This window comes from Bombus bifarius, unplaced genomic scaffold (assembly GCF_011952205.1).
Source record: "Bombus bifarius isolate JDL3187 unplaced genomic scaffold, Bbif_JDL3187 scf7180000008288, whole genome shotgun sequence".
NCBI lineage: Eukaryota > Metazoa > Arthropoda > Insecta > Hymenoptera > Apidae > Bombus > Bombus bifarius.
In genome coordinates, this window is record NW_022884571.1 from 1,327,090 (window position 1) to 1,347,072 (window position 19,983).

Genomic DNA, 19,983 nt, shown 5'->3' on the forward strand with positions numbered 1-19,983 from the left:
TACAGAAATGACTACTACCATCAATATTTTACATTCTAATTGCAGCAATATCTAAAATGTCCTCGACTGTTTGACGTTGTATCTATATCTGCGTCAATTAAATAGGAAATGTTGAAAGGAAAATGCATTTTACGAGTACATAATTATGAATTGAGGTATATTATGATTATATATTTTATCTTTAATCTTAATACGAATGTAATATATGAGAAACAAGAAAAAGTATGCGATACGGCTGACCCTATTTTATTCAATAAAGTCTACAACATATAAAAAAAAGGAAAATAGTTACGTATAATCATAAATTAAGAAAAATTCTCATACTACATTTACAAGCAAATTATTATTTTACACGATTAAAATTACCTAAGTAAATACTTATCTAACAAATATAAAGTAGATAAAAAAACTTTTTTAGAATTCTCAAAATATTAAGAATTAATTGATTATCTTATCAAGTGATAAATGAATTAATTACCGAAAGATATCTCGCATTGATATATCTTGCGAAATATCTATATATTTCTAATTAAAAGTAATATATCAATATCTTGGATATCTTCAATGAAAAATCATAACATAAGCTATCACGTCAGTCCTAATCGAAACGATTATATCGACTAATTAAAAAATGAAGCATGTGCGTTTTGAAAATGGGTAAATATGAACATTAAGAAATTTTGTATGAATTTTGTTACGAAAATATTAAGTAGTTGTCGTAAATCTACTTTTATTCTCGAGGTTGCAACTACCTCTGATAAGAGCCCGTGATAATACCCGCGAAATTATTAGTTGTTGCCTTAACTCGTCTTCGCGACGTGGATAAAAACACCGGAATGCACGCAAATACAAATAGATAGATAGCGACCGTGTCTCCGAAATCTTCGTACTTGTCGCGTAACAAATTTTTGATCAAAGCATCATGCTTTCTATACGCACCGCTGCGTTCCACGGTTTTATGATACAAGGTACACATAATGAATCTTTCATTTGGCAAAAGAAATTTAAGGCAAAGAATTTGCAACCATTCATAAAGTGCTTCTTATCGTATATAATCGGTGTTATATCAAAGTATTTCTGATTATCTTGCCATATCTGCAAAAAGTAAATTATATCACAGATATATCTGATTTCAAGCATCCAATTCAGACGCTATCACGTTTCGAGCACTTTATCGAATTTACGTTTAATTTTTCGCTGAAAATAAAAAACCTTTTTACATTTATTTTTCTGATTATTTTCCAAGAAAAAATTTGTTTTCATTGCAGCGGCGGTTTTGTTATTTTGTTGGTCTATATTTTCGATTGAATTAAGTAATGCTGCGAATAACAATTGCACCTACTATCACGAACTAACTCCTGGTAGTATATATTTCATTCAGAACCGCGAATACCCGAATTTCTATAGCAGGTCACAATCATGTTCATGGACCATCGTAAGCGAGTATAAAGTTGATTTAACCTGTAGCACGTTTGAATTACCATGGGTAAGGCTATAGTTTTCATTGTAGAATTAATTATTAATCGTAAGAGAAATCAAAAATAACGAATAATTTTCGCGCAGAGTTCCAATTGCTTCCAAGACAAAGTAGCTGTGCAAGTCAATTCTTCTACTACGCATCGGTATTGTGGTAATGGAAAGTTTAACATACAATCTGAATCAAACACGATGGTTGTAACGCTGCAATCACCAGTGTGGTCAAGGGGTGGTCGTTTTGCTTGTGAAGTGAGATCAGTGAAGCGACCCCAAGATTTCGAAGATTGTGAATGTGGATGGAGAAACCCTGTATGTATATATTTACGCAAATTCATCGACGCTTCATTTAGATTGAGTGACGTTATTCTAAGCAAGTGAAAGCTTTTGTTAACCGTTCTTAGAGCCGCATCGTCGGTGGAAATGATACAGGGGTGAACGAGTTCCCTATGATGGTTGGTATTGTGGACTTCAAAAGACGAGTCGTATTCTGTGGAGGCACTATAATTTCCAAAAGATACGTACTAACAGCGGGACATTGCGTCGTCGAGAGAGAATACCAGGACTTGGGTGCCCTGGTTGGCGATCATGATTTGCGAACAGGTAAGTGTCTACTGTAAATGCAAGTACTTGGTATCTCGCATCGTGGCTAATTTGATTTCGATCTTTAGGGTCGGATACAAACGCCACGGTATTACATCGAATAATCAAAATTGTGATTCATCCTAATTACGCTCAAAGAGATGATCAAAATGACGTGGCTATCGTAAAAACAGAGAACGAAATTAAGTTCACTAACGAGGTTGGTCCGGCCTGTCTACCTTTTCAACATTCGTCGGATACTTTTGGTGGCAATTATGTTGAATTGTTGGGTTAGTGATATAGTGGTTACATACTGTGTTACGATTAGCTTTGTTATTATATCTCAACATTTTTGATAAAATTAGGTTGGGGAACAACGGATTATGGTGGCCCAACTTCTGATATTTTGCAAAAAGTTACCTTAAGCGTGCTTACATACCTACAGTGTTCTAGAAATTATAATGTAACAACAGATCAAATCTGCACCTATGCCGAAAACAAGGATTCGTGTCAAGTAAATTTCGCTTTGAATTGCAACAGAATCGATGCGATCGATCGATTAAATAAATTTTCCACGAATGCAGTAATACTGAAGCATTTGTTTAAAAAATAGATGGATAGTGGTGGGCCAGTTCTATGGCAAAACCCGACGACTAGACGACTTGTCCTCATAGGAATCATTGCAAAGGGTAGATCTTGTGCCGTCGTTGGTGGTGTAAATACCAGAGTTGGAGCTTACATCGACTGGATTATTTCAGCAACTTCAGGTAAGACGTAGAATATGCGATGCAAATAGTTAAAGCTATATCCGCGTAACCTTCGCAATTTTGTTATTTCAGACGCTTCGTACTGCATCATAGAATAAGACAATGCAGCTTATCGTTCGACTCGATTTGACACAATCCGGATAGCAGGCCTAGTCGTTTCATTAATATCGCTGATAACGCAACTGACATACTTATGAGGTAAATTTCCTCGTTTTACAGGTTTAAAATGTTCCCAAGAAAACGATAAGAATACAAACATACTATTCGCACGAAAATTGTATTAGATCGGCAATTACATATCATGCGGGTATCAAACGATTAGGATGTGTCGATTTATTGTTTCAAGTCTGGAGACGACGAAAGCGTTACTTATTTAATTTAACGTTCAGATATGTTATTGAATATATGTTGTTAAATCATGCTAATTGAATCTTTTATTTCACCCCCAACCTGCCTCCTCCTTTTTTCGACTCTTCTTCACCCGCCGTTGCCTACGCTAATGTTATTTGATGTTTACGTAAGAACGCTCAAACATCGACGCCGGAGCGTCTGTATCTTGTAACACTCAAATCGATTGTAAAACTATCCTATTCGTACAAAAACCTATTTTTATCGACATAGACGGAATAGTCAGATTCATCGAGCGAGATCTCTAGCAATCGTTTGTTACGCGCAACACGAAAAGACGAGCAATATTACGACGCACGCGAAATATAAACTAAGTAAAGCCTTCGGTCACGAAAGCCGCGTGTCTATGGCAAACATTCCGATCGCATGCAGATATGAAATCGTAAGCAAAACTAATCTATGAATTTGCTCGAAACGAGTTAAATTTTTATGCACGGATCGGTAACTATGAAACGCTTACGCAATGCGATTTCTGATATATAACGTATATACATCGTATATACGTTATATATAACGATTATATACGTGGCTGGTATGTAACGGTACGAGAGAAAATCATCGAGGTATCATCGCCACGCCACGCGATCCTTCTGTATATATCAGCGCGTCGTTCTTTAGAAGCCGCGCGTAGCCTGCACGTAGATAACTAGAAATTAACTGCGTGTAAACAATGTCTCATTATTAATAAGTTCGTGAATGAGGATGTGACGTGAGACACTTTACGAGAGGGAATATTCAACAGCTCCACGGTTACGTTCAAACCAGAGCAAATACATATAATCATCTCTGTTTACCTGTGAAATACAAAAGGAAGTAAACATCGACGAGAAAAGGAAAAGAAATTGATTTATAAGCACAATCAACGATGAATCGTTTTAGACATTGTCTGCTCGTCGAGGTTTCTCGGTTCACTATAAATAGATGACAAGAAAGGGGGAATTAATCGGACAAGCCGAACGGGTAATTCGTGGCGCAATTGCGTACGATCGCACAAAATCAGTCATATCGTCGTACACGAGAGATATTTATTAAACAAATTGATTTCTTCGACGTGATCTGCCCTTGACACAGTTATTTAGTCGATGATGGTTCTCACAAATGGGTACTCTCGTCGTCTTCACACGAGTACCAGATGTGGTTTATGAAAATTTCGTGCCAGTCCCCGTAACATGCGTAACAAATTTGTACTTTATTAGCAATCGGTTTAAAAAATAGATGCTAGTCTTTTCGTAAGTAGAATCGTCCGATATCGATCAAACAATATTGGAATCCTTTTGTAAACGACAATGTATACGCTATAATTGACCGGAACGAATTGAAATGAAACAGAAACAAAGGAGTTAGAGTGCCTTGTATGTAAACACCGTTGTTGTTTTTAAGCAAACCAGTTGCTATTTGCTTCCTTAATGTACACCGCACTCAGTTTCTATTCACCTTCAATATGATTTCACTCATGGTGCAACCACCTGACCTTAGCTAACGATCAGTAAGAACCTCGAGGAAGCTAGGTCTCGAGGGTCGAAGGTCAGTAAAAGCGTAAACTTTGTTGGTGGCCGATCGATTAGAGTCGAAAGCACGTCTGTCGAAAGTAGAAAAAAATAAGGCGAATTCTATTTGTAAAGACTCGAGGGAAGTCGAGATCGTGAGCCAATCGAGGCAAACGAAAATGGCGGGGATTGGCTGCGACGAAGATCGATGTGCAACGAGGCGCGCGCGCGCGCGCGCGTCAACCTTCCTACTCTTCTTGCAGGGTATAACGTAACGTTGACCAAAAACACGGAGGACAAGGAAAAGATAGCCTCGTCCTCTTTGGGTAGAATATATCGGTACAGAGGGATAGATCAGTTCGAACGAGTTTCTCCCCTCTGCTCACGGCCTTCTCCCGATTTTCTCCCCGAGGAAGTCGGCCAGTGGCAACTCGGCCGTTCCTGATACACGTTGAGCGGTCTAGTTCGTGGGGAAGAGCAGAGAGTCGACAGTTGGGAGTCGGAAGAGCGTGACCGTAGAGCGTATGCGCCATATGTACATAATTACTACGGCCAATCGGGAATTGAAAGCGTTGTGCAAAGCTTTGTCGAAGCGTCGAAGCTCCAGGGTCTGCTTCGTCCCGTTGGTTCCCTCGCGTGCGTGCATAAGCGCGCGCGCACACAGCCGCGCAACGGTGGTTCAGTTGGTTATTGACGTTCATGTGCACGGGGCGCGTTGCTAGAGTCTCTTCAGGCACAGCAACTTGAGAAGAGCGGAGAGAATTCGCGCGGGCTGTTTGTCAGCCGACCAATCAGAAATAAAGAGAACGAGAAATACCAAAGGCCTACCGAGGCCGGAGGAACGAAAAAACGAAAGGTGGGACTGATCGTAGCAGCCAGAAAAAATAGCCCGGTTTGAGCGAGGAGGGAGGTTACAGAATCGAACTACATGGCTCCAAAAATTATTCCTTCTTTCCCCCGACCACGCGTCTACTATCTACGTTCGAGCGAGCACCACCGGTTCAATCAGTGGACCGCCACTTCGAAATAATTGAATACGATTCGAGTTCGGCCAGTTTCGTGAGTTTTGTTAGGAGAAGAAGAGCGATTCAGCGGCAGCCAACTCTGCTCTGTGTACGTCCCCTATATCGCATTTTGAATAACATATACACTCGAGAGTGTAGGTACCACGACTGTGACAGCGAGCTTAAAGAGAAAGAGAAAGAGTGTGCGCGAGAAAAGAGAACCATGACCGCGATGCAAATGACGTTGCCGATTTAGTAAATCGTCGTTCATATTTTCTACAGTACGAGAATTGTCCCTCGCTTGTAAAGCTTATGTCACAGGCAATCGAAAGAAACGTCAGCATCCACGGAAGACGAAAGAGGAGAAAATTGAAAGAAGAACGGTGTCACGGTATAAGGAAAGAGAGGACGGAAGATCGGGGGCATGTTCCAGGACAATAATCCTGTTAGCAACGTGAAACGTGAGCTTCCTCCGATTGCTTCGAGTCGTTAAAGTGATTCTCCTTGTGCCTGGACCGCTGTGGCGATCTTTCATGATTTAGATGCATCGTTTTCGCATGGCGGACAAACTGATGTTCTCGCTCGTACAAATAGAAACCCTTTCAACGATCGTTGTACACGCACCTTTCTTCGATCACCCCCTTGTCCTTTTTCTTTCTTCTGATTCGTCTCGTAATTCACGTATGTCGTGTTCCTTTTGGTTATTCCGTTAACCGATCCGATATCGTTAAGAAAACGACGAATCTCTCGATTCGCAACGTGCAAATTAAAAAAAAAAATTGCGTCCGATATACGAACGATTCTTTCCCTCGTATACAACCCACGCCGTATCGATTATACTTGCTGCTCCGAGACAGATATCTGAATCGTTGATTTTCAGCCTTGCCAATGTGAATCACATAATTCTCACGTAATTCTGTTGATCTCTTTGTATCATCGCCACATTCTTCCTTCGTATATTGTAACGAACACATTTCGAACCACGAGTTTTAACTTCCGTGAACGTCCACACGACACTTTAACCGATCGATAGTAAAGAATAATACGATTTCTTACGACGGAAAGCACGGTAAGGTGAACAGCGAGAAGAAGAATAGCCCACTGTGTGTTTTTCCCTTCTGTTGTTCACAGAAAGGAGCCTGCGTCCACGTAGGAGCTGCTCCGACGAACAGCCGCGTTCTTCGTACCAGGCATGCCTTCCGCGTTACTCTAAGGAATTTTTTCTACACAGAGATCTAACTTATTCAGGATAACGGTATTATATTAACAGAGAGAAGAAAAAACAAACACAGCAGATAATAAAAAATATTCTTATAGTTAAACGTAACGATTAAGATCCTTGTTGGGCCTTTTGTTGAACTGCCGTTGTCATTCTCGTCCTCGTCTTTGTCGTCGGCGTCGTTGACACACTCGTTAACGTCGTCGTCGTTATTGTTATTGTTAAACTGTTGTTGCTCTCGATAGCAGTCACTCGTTGCTGCCACTATTTATCGTTTTCCTAGTCTCTCGTGCCAGTAATTGGTCGCCGTGGTGATTTTTCAAAATATACCTGTACACTCTTTAAACATCGGCTCGGTTATCCCGATCTGTACTGGTCCATTGACTTGTATCTCAACGAACGCGAAAAGCATCTAAAGACAGGAAAAAAGGAAAGGAGGAGAATATAAGCAATAAAAACAGAGCATTGAAAACGGAAAGGAAAGAATAGGCGGAAATTGAACAATTTGTCTTTGAAACAAGGAACTTCGAGGTGAAGCATGGTAGTCAAGAACGAGAGTACGAGAAATGGGCATGAGCTGGCTCCGTTGAACGAGGAACGTCAGGCAGGTCAGAACGTGACGATCGTGATAACCGGAAATCAAAATGCTGCTGGCAGTCAAGAAACCAAGGAAGAAAACAGAGCAGCATGGAGCGGCAAGATGCAATTTTTCCTCAGTATTATCGGTTACAGCGTGGGTCTCGGGAATATCTGGAGATTCCCTTACCTGTGCCAACAAAACGGAGGAGGTAAGTAATATTTGTCGATGAGCGATTTCTTAATTCTTTCTATTTCGTCTCTATCTCCTCTTTCCTCGAAAAGAAAAAAAAGACGCATAAACGATAAATCATTAAACTTGAACTTTGAATCGTTACCCGTTCTCCTTGAAAACGTTCTCTAATACGGAGATGGATATAAAGCCGCTATAATCGAATGGCCACGTAAAACGCAACGTTATACGCTATTTTCAGTCACATAGTTCGACCAACCCCCCTTTCCTGCCCTCGCCGTATGCCTATCCGCTTAAAAATATATATCTTCGAAGCGTTTCACGGATCTTCGAAATACCAGCGAGAACGTCGCGAACAGTCCTTGGTTTCCGGCTATCGTATTCCATACTTCCTCCCGAATATCCAAATACGGAGGGAAACCCGGGGAAACTAATAAAATCCTATAAAATCCGCCCTTGAACCCTCTGCTTTCCCTATCCATGATCTTTCTTCTATCCACGACCTATACCTCGGTTGGCGTAACTCGATTACATTCCAATGAAAACGAAACGGAAACACACGTATCGCGAAAATAGACATTGCTGGTTTACGTGGGTGGATGCGCGAACAAGGGTGGCGGGTGAAGCACGAATGAAATCACGACGGTAGGGCGTTACGTCACAGGGACATGGCTTACGCGACCGTTAAATCGGACGCCCCCGCGAATTTCGACGTGGAAATTTCCATCAGTGTTACGAACGTCGACGAGCCAAGACCCGACGAATAGAGAGAGAAAGAGACTACTATTGCGCAGAACGCAAGGACCGAACCGCGCGTTTCCTCTAGCTAAGTTCTGGCTAGGTCAGCGTTCGTGTTAACGATTCGCCAGAAAGTATATGCCACTGCACCAAAAACGAGCCCGGTTCTACTCGATTTTCAATGGAAATTTCCTTATGCTACAATACGACACCGATGTCGAGGCCATCGTTCAGCCTGACGCCGACGTTCGACGCGCGTCGATCGATTTTTAACGTTCTTATCGGCAGACACGTAACAATTTCACATCCGCATCGAGTTTATGAATCGTCTGTTCTGTCTTTTACGAAACCTTTGCCAATTTTTTAGATAAGAAGTATTCTTTATTTTTTTTTTTTTTTTTCGTTTTTCTGGAAGAACAGTTTAGGGATTGGTATTTCAAAATGTTTGAAATACAATAATAACGGAGACGAGTAGCGAACGACCCATGAGAACACGGCATAAGTAGAATCAGGAATTTTAGTCAGACGATTTATCGAGAAGTCTTACAGGAGAATCGCGTGCCGCATACTTGAACGATCCAGCCTTTTACGCTGGGGACGTGTGTAATCGCGGTAATATCACATCGTACGTGACACGATTGATCAATAGTATGCCGCCTATCGACACTCCCGAAATTCTTTCGATCGGAATGAAGAGAAGGATGAAAAAAATTGGTAAAGAATGTTCGAATAAGATGGAACGTGTACCTACGTATGTACGTATACGTAGATACGCGTCACTCGATCAATACCGTACCAGACACTCCGGCTGCGGCTGTCTCAAACTAGACTACTGCGAAAAAAGGGGAACGAAGAATATTCTCTAAGCAGGGTCACAGCCGAGCCCTGGCAAATGGGAGAGATTAAAAGAGAACGGTTACGGCATTCACTTTGTAATAAGGGGTCAGAGGAACAAGAGATGGGGTGAGGAAGGGGAAGGGATAAGGAACGATATTATTTTACCGAGAGAAAGAATAGGAAGAATACAGATCTCGCTTTTTAGACAGCAAAAGAAAAAAGAAAATTGCCAGGGGTAAAACATGTTATGCACGGGACGCTTTTCAGGTGCCTTTCTCATCCCCTTTTTCGTGATGCTAATCCTAGAGGGTGTACCCCTCTTTTTAATCGAGCTGGGTCTCGGTCAACGAATGCGACAGGGTGCCCTTGGTGTATGGAACACGATACATCCATGGCTAGGCGGTATAGGAATAGCATCGTGCATCGTCACCTTCTTCGTGGCGCTTTATTACAACGTCATCATTACCTGGTGCTTCTATTATCTTTTTAATTCGCTCGAGGTGAGTCCCTTCGTTTTCCGATGATCGATCGATTCAATCAATAAAACCGTAGGCCGTTGTTATTCCGACGATCGAAAACGAGCTTAATACCAACTCGATTATGGCGTTTAATTGATCGATGGAATACGCGGGTGCTATAATCACCGGGTACCAGAACAGTTTCGCGATCGTTCGATTAACGAATACGATTTATGTTTCATGCTGCTCGATTAGGCTGTCACGATTAAGTTCAACGTAAGTACTTGTCAATTTCAATCTTCGTTTGCATTCACTAGTCTGCCTAGAAAGGAAATGGATAAAATGGAACGCGTCGCGCATGATGTAGTTCTTATTATAGGAAATTGCAAATTAGACGCTTTTATATTTTCTGATTAACGCGAATCTGATTAACGATGTCGAGGGTAAATTTTTGACGAACGAACGATTCAACGCAGGAGCCGTTACCATGGGCGAAATGTCCAGAGATTGATAATAAGCCAGTCGAAGAATGCGCGAAGAGTTCGGAAACTGCATATTTTTGGTACAGAACCACATTGGACGCGGCACCGTCGATCGAAGAAGGACAGAGTCTCAAGTGGTGGATCGTCCTTTGTCTGCTGTTGAGTTGGATCGTCGTCTTCTTTATTGTGATGAAGGGAATACAATCATCGGGAAAGGTAGGAAAACGTCGAGTGTTTTAATTGGTTTTTCTTTTCCTCGCGGGTGGTCGTTTACTTTCCCTTCGAATTACTTCCTGTTCCATTTTCCCGTCCGCCTTTTCCTCCGTGTAAATGCGAGAGTCAGATATACTGTGTCAACGACTTATGTTTCTGCTTGATTTAAAGGTGGTATATTTTACATCCATGTTCCCGTATTTGGTGCTTACTATCTTTTTTATTCGTGGAATAACGTTAAAAGGTGCCAGCGCTGGATTAGCCCACATGTACACGCCAAAGGTAATTAATTTCCACTTTTTCGATGAGACTCTCGTGTTTCATTGTTTTTCGCGTGATTTTCACGGTTGCCTTTTTCATCTGCAGATCGAGAAACTATTAGAGCCGACGGTCTGGCTCGACGCAGCGACGCAGGTTTTTTACAGTTTCGGGCTAGCATTCGGTTCCTTGATCGCGTTCGGTTCTTACAACACTCCGGACAACAACTGCGTTCGGGACGTGCTCCTGGTTAGCGGTTGTAACGCCTTCACCGCTATTTACGCGAGTGTCGTGATATTCGCCATTCTAGGCTTTAAGGCAATGACAAACGTCGATAAGTGCTTGGCGAGGTAAACTGATTTTTATTTAATTTCCATGAAATAATTTCTAGGGATGAAACAAGGAAGATCATCCAGATTATTAACGATCGGGCAATTCCATTTCTTTGTTCCAGTAATATAGACTTACTTTTTCAAAATGGATATATAATGTACAAGAACATTACCATGGAAGAATACGAGGAAACTGTAAATACGTTAAACGCATCTGCGATGAACTTCACACTTGAAACCTGTAGTCTCAACGAGCAATTGGATAATGTAATCGGCAAACATATTTCTTATATTTGTGTTTTAAAAAGACGGTCTTTAAATTATTTTTTTTTAAATTAATCGATTATTAGGCTGCCGAAGGAACAGGATTGGCTTTCATAGTTTTCACCCAGGCGATAGTCGAGCTGCCTGGCGCTCCGTTTTGGTCTTGTATCTTCTTCCTAATGCTTCTAGCACTCGGTCTGGGTTCCCAGATCGGTATACTAGAAGGAATGCTATGTGTCATCTTCGACATAGATCTGTTCAAGAGAATAAAGAAGCAATACATAACAGGTAGGTAAGATCATTGTCGTCTTCTATTCACGATAGAACAAACGCGATAAACGATAATTTTTTTTCTTAGGGGTGGTTTGTACGGTCTGCTTCTTCGTTGGTTTAATATTCTGTACTGGTGCTGGGGAATATTGGCTAAAAATGTTCGACAGTTTCGCCGGTACCATTGGCCTCGTAATGGTGGCGCTCATGGAAATGATTTCAGTCATTTTCGTTTATGGTCACGAAAAGTACGCTAAAACTTTTATACTTGATGGTCCTTCCTGGTTTAAGGGAACATTTCACGTTTAATTAACAGGAAACAATTCTTTTCCAGATTCACGAAAGATATCGAGGAAATGACAGGATACAGACCGGGGATATATTGGCAATTTACCTGGCGATTTCTTGCCCCCATAATTATGGTCTGCATTCTCCTTTCCAGTATAGCATCCATGTTCATCAAAAAGCCCACATATTCTGCATGGGACGCGTCACGGGTGAGAAAAACTTTTTGAGTTTTCGAATTTTCGCTTCTTTCGTTGTCAAATTTTCTAATACGTCTCGACCTCGATATTTCCTTTTGTACGTTTCAGGGTATAGCCGTACCCACCGCGTATCCCAGTTGGGTGTTGGCCATAGCGGTCGTCATCATTTTCGCGGGCATCGCGCCAATACCGATCGTATTTCTTTTGAGACGGTTCCAATGCGTCAAGCTGGACGTTGACATTCATCAAGGCAGTATACGGCGCATAGATACCACTGTTTCTACCAAAGAGATGATGGGCGATGTTGATGTGAGTAGATCCAGAAAATCTTTGACCGCGATGAGCTCGTTTCAACAACATCCGCCCGACGTTCCTTTCATCCTCCATTATTCTCTCTATTCAATCGTATACATCACGACACACGCATTTGCATTTGTGTATTTCTTTTATTTACACTCTGTAGCTTCTCGAACGTTCACCAAGGACTATTTCGTGCGTTTGAAAAGTATGCTCGATAAATCGAGCAACACGATTATCTTAAACCAAGAAAATCGCGCCACCTTCACTACTTATATGAATTATATCATTTCGCTTCACTGACTCGGCGATTCGTCTTTTATCACCAGTCTTGATTAACTATGGATAAAACACGCGAGGCACGTTCATATGCTTGTCTAGACAACGTAGAGACTTAGTCATCGTAATAGAGAGTGACTTAATTGGCGCACCGAGAGACATGCTTACACTATTAGCGTCACGAGTGCGAGTCAGAAAGAAGAATTACATACTCAAGGTGCGTCGATTAAGCCTGAACGAGCATTAAGATTTACGTTGGACGTACCTGCAGTTATAGGAAAGCGTCCGTTCTGTGTGCGGTAACGTCGATTAATCGCTTCTTCCATAGCTACTTTACACGTGAGTCCGTAGTATACGTACTATCGTTTATGGAATGCTCTTAGCTTAATTTTACGCGCTTTGCACCGTTGTTTCTACTGAAACGATGATCTTCGAGTACGAAGAGGGAAACGGAGGAAACGCGAACAAGGTGTTTTTTCTGCGGCTTGTAAATCTTACGACTTAGAGAACGTTGCCGATCGCCAGATTTTAGACATCGCGCGAAGTCGGCATGTTGTCTGCGAAAAAGAAAAACCAACGAACCCGGTACTTGAGTTCACCGGACAAGAGCTTTCTCGCTTTGATATCTCACTGGCACCGCACTTTTCTTTCATTAATAAGGAACACGCCCTGGCTGGCCTGCGTTTCGAACAAATCACGCATAGCCTTAGCTGCGATTGTTCGTTCACGATTCGATCACGGAAGAACGTGGCCACTTGTAATTAACGGTAGTAATCTCAATTTTCAGTTGGACGAGTACCACGACCGTCTCGAAGATTTTCCCGAAGAGGATGAAGATGTGAATAGCGACGATGACAACAACAGTGCACCGCCCATAACGAAGATCGTCCCCAACAAGCTTCAGGGTAAACCCTTCAAAATGGAAGTGATGGACTTTTAAAAGCAAGTGTCGGGTCCGCGATCTTTCGTCGCGCAGTTTCTTCTTACAAACAAATCAGGGAAAGAAGGGTAAATCGAACATTTGTCCCTTTGGAATTTCAGTTCTTAGGAGACGCGTAAAATGATACGAATTGCAAATCCGAATCGAGGAATGAAATAATTGAACGATCGGTGCTTTTTAAAAGCAATACTTACTTTCCGTCGAACTTATGACACGGTATTAACGTGTACAAAGCAAATAAGAAACGGAAAAGCGGAGAAAACTCAAAAAAATACTCGGCGTCACAGAATGCATGGTAAAGAGTGAGAGAGAGGCCGATTCTAATCGCACTCGAAATCGATTCGTCGCGCCTTGCTAGCTTTGTTCGATTGACTCGGTTTCATTGAGATCTAAATTATCTTTGACTTGACCTGATCGATACCTTCAGGCGATTGGTTTTTGTCCAGTCCATCTAGTTCGTTCGTTTGATCGTATGATCGGTATTATACAGCAAGTTGAAAAAATAAAAAATGCAGAATTACGCACGAACCCCTTACGGCAGCATTATTAAGTCTAGACTTCTTCCGCGAAGAAACGAATCGCGTTGATATTAGCCTCCCTCCTTCGTATCTTTAGAAAGAGTACCGTCTACTTATGTTACGGATCAAACAATGAAATATTCTGACAAAAGCTCGTCCAATTAAAAACGAAACCTTCAAAACGTACGGAGATTCATAGTACGTAGAATCGATCATTCGTCTTGAAATTTTCGAGCGATTTCTAGACGGTGCCTACGTTCCTATTGCTTCCAAACCTCAGGGGTGAGAAGAGAAGAAATGGTCAAAAGAGAAAAGTTGCAAATATCGAAACCTAATTAGAAGTTATAAACCTACTCGCCTAAATAGAACTGTACGAGTAGGAAATAGTGTACAGACGGTATCTCTTCACTGAGTTTCGTAATACTTCCGAATTGCTAGAAACCCGATTACTTAAAGCAGAGATAGATCGCGAAATACTGTGAAATTTGAATGTCTCCGAGGCAGATATGTCGAGATCGGGTCGAAGAATTTTCAGGATCGTACTTAACAAGAGAGAGAAAAATGGAGAAAAGAGAAGAACCACGAAGCGGAAATCTCTTCGGGATGATTCGAATCTTTGTCGAAGTTCAATTTGAGCTCAATGTGGTCGGTATCGGTCGCGCAATCGTTCCTTAGAAAATCGTGAATGAGAGATTGAGAAAACTGTGTACACGCGCGGTTCGTGTCTTCGTTGATTTTTCTCGTTTCCTCTAATTTCTAGGATCGATTACGTTCGATCAGTAATGACCAATTACGGAGGAACAGATACTTTGCAAACGCAAGGGCGGATATCTTTCCGTCAAGCGATGTAATATACTCGTTTGACAAGGTCAGTACCTGGCTCGAAAACATCAATAGCAATTCTAACAGAAAAGAGAATATCGAGATACACTGTTCATCGCGTTGCATTGTCATCGCGATGCTTGAAATGTTATATTTTTGGCAGCGCGTGTGCTCACAATCAGATTAACTTCGTGATAGGGTATTACCCCGTTCCTTTTCTCTCCTCTTTCAGTTCTTCTGTTTTTTCCACTTGACATACCGGAGCATGATCGTTGCTGCGTTCGTAGACATTTAAATATAGATCATACATAGGGTATATTGTATACACAAATATCCAAAACGTTTAAATAAAAGCTTATTTATTGCCGAGTACACGAGTCTATGAATACCTATATATCTATCGATCTTTTCCTTGCTTGTTCCTCTTTGATTCTGTTTTAACGGAATTTGAGCAAGAAAATGCCGATTTTTAGCAAATGTACGATTTTTTAGATGTAAGAAATAAGATATACGTAATATAATTATTGCCGCACATGCAGCATCGAGCGATTTTATAAATTTTGTTATCCTGTGGTTACGTTAGACGCGAATTTGGGCAAACTGACGTTTTGACAAATGAAGCATACGATCGTGTGCCGAGAGACAGATATTTATTTTCCGATAACTATTCTTTATCTGTACACAGACTAAAACTTTCGAAAATACAATTCAGCAATGTACGAGAGACACTAACTTATCAAAATCGCGAGTCAGAGAGTCGTCTGGAAAATGTCAAAACCTGATGCGCCCTGCAGATTCTTAGTCGATATCATGCATATGCCGTAGGAAAAGGAAAGAACCATTGATGACTTACACAAAGTGCTCTATTTGGAAAATCTCACAAAAGCAGACTTATACAGACTTAGCGTACAAGTTGAGATGGGCATAAGTTGATAAAAGTGGTTGGTCGTTCCACAATACATATTTGATTGCTTTGGCATACTGAGCTGATCAGACCGTCAGTTCGCGCGAATTCGCGTCCAATGCAACTACAACATTCTCATCCGCTTAAGCAAATTCCTGAGACATCTCAGGATTAATAATTTATTTATAATTTATTAATAATTTTCATTATTATTACTGTGTGATAAATATAATCACCACCAGAAGGAAGGAAACTCTCGAGCTATAGGTACTGTATAAGTCCGTAAATGACAGAGATTTAGCCTATTGAAATGATAATTTCTAATGATTTCAAATACTACTACAAAAAAGACGAGAAGAGCAGCAAGAGTTAAAAATACATTAAAAGGTCAAACGGTGACGTCATCGTATAGATAGAAACTTATCAAGGTAGGAAACACATCAAAGATAATGTAATTTGTCTGTTTGTACGATAACCGTATACACGTAGTTCTATCAGATATCAAGTGTGCCACGATAAACATTCGACAGGTAAAAGTAGATATTTCGCGGATTTCTGCTCATTACTCATCCATCGGTCTATCGACGAATTACAACGTTTCATATATACATATATATACACAACTTTTTCTAACTTTTTTCCAATAATATATTCCGGTGATTGCAAATAGCAATCAGCTTGATCGGTTCAATGGCGAAGACCACGGACTCTATTCGCGATGTACGCAAGCGTACCACAGAATCCAAATCTGAATTACAATCAATGGAAAACAAGCAAAACAATGACTTTTTAGTTAACTATCAAAATCAATCTTACAATATACAAAAGTTTATTCGGTATCACCCCGGTGGAACGAAGATATTGAGATACTTTAAAAATCGAAGCTTAGAGAAGGCGTTCGAAGAATTTCCCCACTCGCAAGCGGCATTCCACCTGTTGCAGGAGTTCACGTTGAATCAAGAAAAATATCAAAAATACGAAGTAAGTACAACAGGGAAATTTATTGCAATATGTACTTGTATGTATTATCTTCGAATTTTGTACACTAGGCATTTCACGCTTTAAAAAATAACGTTCGACAAATATAAATGGAACAATTTATCGAGAGTTACGAACTGACAACGTTTTCATTTAAACGTTTATAGAATCTGATCGATTGGGACAAAGCTATACTTGGACAAGTAGGTTCACTGGGTCATCATTATTGGGAATGGGTCAATTTACCAGTGTATAGGGATATTAAACTTTTCAAGTCAAACATCTTAGAAAGTTTAACAATTACTCCTTGGTATCTGATACCGATAGTATGGATTCCGATGTCTCTTTACTTCTTTTATAACGGATTGGCACGCATCGCTGCCATCAATACCGGTATTTTTACCATTTTTAATTCGTTTTTCTTTTCTATCAGTCACAGTAATTTCTATTCCACACATTACCTAATTAAGAATTATAGTAACTTTATTAATCCCTTTATATCAATGTATAAAATATCTCGCCATGTAATGTTGTTCCAATATTGTTCATGTGATGTTTTGAATGAAATATTTCACGTTCCCGTTTTTCAATGTTTACGACTGAAAGTCGCACATCGGTCTGTGTAACATAACATTACATACATGTAATACCATGCTTTCAACTATTTCATACAACATTTCCTTCATTTAACATTCCTAATCCCCTTTACGTTCACAAACGCAGTGTCTTACGAATTGATTTTTATGCGAATCGTTGGACGACACGTATCGCATGTTTTCCAACGACAGGACACGCGAGATATCTCTTCCGAAGCTTCATGCATATGAACGAATTACGTGGCGAGATATTTCGTCCTCCGATGCGAAAGGATTAATTTATTTTGTTCTATTTGTTGAAACTGTTGTCTAATTTCAGAAAGCACCGTGTTTGAACCTTTAACTTCGTTTATATTCGGTATATTCATATGGACTATGTTAGAATACGTAGTTCATCGTGAAGTTTTTCACTTTAAACCACCGGATAACTCGAAACTATTTATTACTTTGCACTTTTTACTACACGGTGTACATCACAAGGTAAAAAGTAATTTTCAGTCTTTAAATTTATTTGGTTAGAAGGAAAATGAAAAAAAATGACGATAGAATCGATATATGAAAATAATTTTAAATCGCATAATGATTTTATCTTTTGTTCAATAGGCGCCATTTGATAAAAGAAGATTAGTATTTCCTATTCTACCAGCTTTATTGGTAGCAAAACTGTTACTAATGATTTATAATATGGTGTTTCCACAAACGATTTTTTATTTTATACTCTCTGGTACAATGACAGGTATTGGCATTAAAATATTTATATTTATTGATTTTATCATAAATATCAATGATGTATCAAATGTAAAAAAAATTTGTCTCATAGGCTATATGATTTACGACTTAACACATTATTATCTACATCATGGCGCGCCGAAATTTGGAACATACATGTACTTAATGAAAAGGAATCATAACTATCATCATTTTTTACATCATGATCTAGGTAAAATTTACTTGCTTTCTAAAAACTAGATGAATCATAAATAAAAACTTTGTTCTTCAGGTTTTGGTATCACCAGTAAACTATGGGATTATATATTCAGAACGAATATTTGTTTGCGGCAATTGTTGAAGCCCATTGAATGGTAAATCGATCCATCCGTAATGGTAAATTATATACGAACTATGTACATATAACAAGCAAACAGTACAAAAAGAAGTCAATTACAATATACTATCGTTCGTTTGATGATATATATATGTATATATATATATCATCAAAATATAAATATATATATATATTTTAAGTACAAACAAGAAACAAAATGCACAAGATATATGTACAATAACGTACATAGAATCGAACCAAATCTTTCAGAGAAGAAAGTATCATTATTCATTGCTATAAGAACCTCAGCAAATTGATGTTTTAAGTACATGATCCTTTAAATATACGCTTATTTTATATAAAAATATTTTGAGCATACTAAACAAGTAAATCAGTATCAATGATTAAAAGAATACCATCGTCATCAGTGATATAAACAAATGTGATTAATTGTAGATTAAGATTATAAATAAATGTGATTAAAGTCCATCAACTTTTATGTTTTTTCTACCCATACTTAACTGTGGGAATGTGCTCTTATTTGTAGGAGGATTCAACCTAGACGATAAATTAACGAATGCTTCAAACAAACTTGCTCTATCCATAACATTTACCTCATAATGTTTCAGTTTCTCTCTAGTACACCAATTTGCAGCTTTGCTTGCTATATTCTCCAAACTATGAGATTCTTCCTCAGCTTTAGTTCGATTTCCAATAACGATCATGGTTATTTCTTTTTTGTCTTTATTCCTGTCAATATCCTTTTTCAATGGGAACAACACATCCAAAGATTCAGGTTTTGCGGTATCGTAAACTAAAACGTATCCATCAGCGAAACCAAGGTAATGTCGAGGTAGTTGCTGATTATTTGCATTATTCTGAGGAGATTCCAGTCCCGCAGTGTCATAAAATCGCACTTTTTCTTTCGTACCGCGATCAGTTTCTATATTTGCGACATAAATATCTTCGATCGTAGGGTGTATTTCCTTTTAAATTATAAAATATAATTTGACATAAATAAATATAGTACGTTAATTGTTGTAGTTAAAATACAAATTTAAAATTGAGAATCAGTATGTAACGTAGAAATATATTGTACCACAATTGATTTTTATACAAACATAACCTATATTCTTACTGTTTTGGCATTGACATTTCCATATATGAGTTGTTCCAATAATGCAGTCTTTCCTACTCCTTTCATTCCACAAACAACTACTTTTGTCGTTTTCCCCATATCCAATCTTTCGTTTAAATTGCGCTATATTTACTTCCGATATTAAAACTCATGCCATTATTAAAAAAATAACTTAAGTCACTGAAGTCAACATTAACTCTAGTAACAGAATGAAGACAGCTGTTTTCCTAGGGGAAACGTATACTATCTGTTCTCATCAAAGATATGTCCCATTTCGGAAAATATAAATTTTTTTACAAATTGAATAAATACTAGTGACTGGCTGGTATTTCAGTTTATTTAATTCTAAATTCTTGACATTTCACAAACATTATAACAATAAATGTCTTCTATAGTAATATAGTTTCTTAAAATAAATTT

The 19,983-nt window shown here is 39.3% G+C and overlaps 4 protein-coding genes across 10 annotated transcripts; 3 read left to right on the forward strand and 1 right to left on the reverse strand.

Annotated features, from left to right (window-relative positions):
• Positions 1–67: 67 nt before the first annotated feature.
• LOC117212293 (NF-kappa-B inhibitor-interacting Ras-like protein) lies at positions 68–19,813 on the reverse strand. 3 transcript variants are annotated; one of them, XM_033456984.1, is made up of 3 exons: positions 19,564–19,811; positions 19,040–19,411; positions 68–88 (listed from the first exon to the last, which is right to left on the reverse strand). In XM_033456984.1, exons 1-3 carry the CDS (start codon positions 19,660–19,662, stop codon positions 83–85), a joined length of 477 nt encoding a protein of 158 aa, XP_033312875.1. In that variant the 5' UTR covers positions 19,663–19,811; the 3' UTR covers positions 68–82. The 3 variants fall into 3 exon arrangements, with proteins under 3 accessions (XP_033312875.1, XP_033312874.1, XP_033312873.1); XM_033456983.1 differs by lacking the exon at positions 68–88 and adding an exon at positions 16,570–16,739 and having other exon boundaries at positions 19,564–19,813; XM_033456982.1 differs by lacking the exon at positions 68–88 and having other exon boundaries at positions 18,690–19,411; positions 19,564–19,803.
• On the forward strand, positions 813–3,247 carry LOC117212283 (venom serine protease 34-like). The gene is made up of 8 exons (XM_033456961.1): positions 813–968; positions 1,269–1,486; positions 1,564–1,785; positions 1,878–2,076; positions 2,145–2,345; positions 2,421–2,569; positions 2,669–2,822; positions 2,895–3,247. The coding sequence occupies exons 1-8, from the start codon at positions 923–925 to the stop codon at positions 2,918–2,920; spliced, it is 1,215 nt and encodes a 404-aa protein (XP_033312852.1). The 5' UTR covers positions 813–922; the 3' UTR covers positions 2,921–3,247.
• LOC117212273 (sodium- and chloride-dependent transporter XTRP3) lies at positions 5,893–15,274 on the forward strand. 3 transcript variants are annotated; one of them, XR_004488423.1, is made up of 13 exons: positions 5,893–7,728; positions 9,552–9,784; positions 9,998–10,018; positions 10,219–10,440; positions 10,609–10,719; positions 10,804–11,045; positions 11,150–11,294; positions 11,378–11,579; positions 11,650–11,809; positions 11,896–12,058; positions 12,155–12,355; positions 12,894–12,961; positions 13,410–13,532. XR_004488423.1 is itself a non-coding variant. In XM_033456937.1 (12 exons), the coding sequence occupies exons 1-12, from the start codon at positions 7,479–7,481 to the stop codon at positions 13,560–13,562; spliced, it is 2,103 nt and encodes a 700-aa protein (XP_033312828.1). In that variant the 3' UTR covers positions 13,563–15,274. The 3 variants fall into 3 exon arrangements, 2 of the variants coding, with proteins under 2 accessions (XP_033312828.1, XP_033312829.1); XM_033456937.1 differs by lacking the exon at positions 12,894–12,961 and having other exon boundaries at positions 7,479–7,728; positions 13,410–15,274; XM_033456938.1 differs by lacking the exons at positions 9,998–10,018; positions 12,894–12,961 and having other exon boundaries at positions 7,479–7,728; positions 13,410–13,562.
• LOC117212288 (fatty acid 2-hydroxylase) lies at positions 15,411–18,631 on the forward strand. 3 transcript variants are annotated; one of them, XR_004488424.1, is made up of 7 exons: positions 15,411–16,787; positions 16,952–17,177; positions 17,700–17,860; positions 17,984–18,116; positions 18,201–18,320; positions 18,381–18,568; positions 18,606–18,631. XR_004488424.1 is itself a non-coding variant. In XM_033456969.1 (7 exons), the coding sequence occupies exons 2-7, from the start codon at positions 16,497–16,499 to the stop codon at positions 18,464–18,466; spliced, it is 1,017 nt and encodes a 338-aa protein (XP_033312860.1). In that variant the 5' UTR covers positions 15,411–16,336; positions 16,477–16,496; the 3' UTR covers positions 18,467–18,578. The 3 variants fall into 3 exon arrangements, 2 of the variants coding, with proteins under 2 accessions (XP_033312860.1, XP_033312861.1); XM_033456969.1 differs by lacking the exon at positions 18,606–18,631 and having other exon boundaries at positions 15,411–16,336; positions 16,477–16,787; positions 18,381–18,578; XM_033456970.1 differs by lacking the exon at positions 18,606–18,631 and having other exon boundaries at positions 15,411–16,234; positions 16,477–16,787; positions 18,381–18,578.
• Positions 19,814–19,983: the final 170 nt, after the last annotated feature.

Excerpts from the sequence above, each read along its gene's own strand:
- LOC117212283 (XM_033456961.1), top strand. The coding sequence starts at position 923 with ATGCTTTCTATACGCACCGCTGCGTTCCACGGTTTTATGATACAAG. Across the intron at positions 1,786-1,877 it reads AATGTGGATGGAGAAACCCT|AGCCGCATCGTCGGTGGAAA; the intron begins GTATGTATATAT and ends AACCGTTCTTAG. Across the intron at positions 2,823-2,894 it reads GATTATTTCAGCAACTTCAG|ACGCTTCGTACTGCATCATA; the intron begins GTAAGACGTAGA and ends TTGTTATTTCAG.
- LOC117212273 (XM_033456937.1), top strand. The coding sequence starts at position 7,479 with ATGGTAGTCAAGAACGAGAGTACGAGAAATGGGCATGAGCTGGCTCCG. Across the intron at positions 10,720-10,803 it reads CCCACATGTACACGCCAAAG|ATCGAGAAACTATTAGAGCC; the intron begins GTAATTAATTTC and ends TTTCATCTGCAG. Across the intron at positions 12,356-13,409 it reads AGATGATGGGCGATGTTGAT|TTGGACGAGTACCACGACCG; the intron begins GTGAGTAGATCC and ends CTCAATTTTCAG.
- LOC117212288 (XM_033456969.1), top strand. The coding sequence starts at position 16,497 with ATGGCGAAGACCACGGACTCTATTCGCGATGTACGCAAGCGTACCACA. Across the intron at positions 16,788-16,951 it reads AAAAATATCAAAAATACGAA|AATCTGATCGATTGGGACAA; the intron begins GTAAGTACAACA and ends AAACGTTTATAG. Across the intron at positions 18,321-18,380 it reads TTTTTTACATCATGATCTAG|GTTTTGGTATCACCAGTAAA; the intron begins GTAAAATTTACT and ends TTTGTTCTTCAG.
- LOC117212293 (XM_033456982.1), bottom strand. The coding sequence starts at position 19,662 with ATGGGGAAAACGACAAAAGTAGTTGTTTGTGGAATGAAAGGAGTAGGA. Across the intron at positions 19,412-19,563 it reads GAAATGTCAATGCCAAAACA|GAAATACACCCTACGATCGA; the intron begins GTAAGAATATAG and ends ATAATTTAAAAG.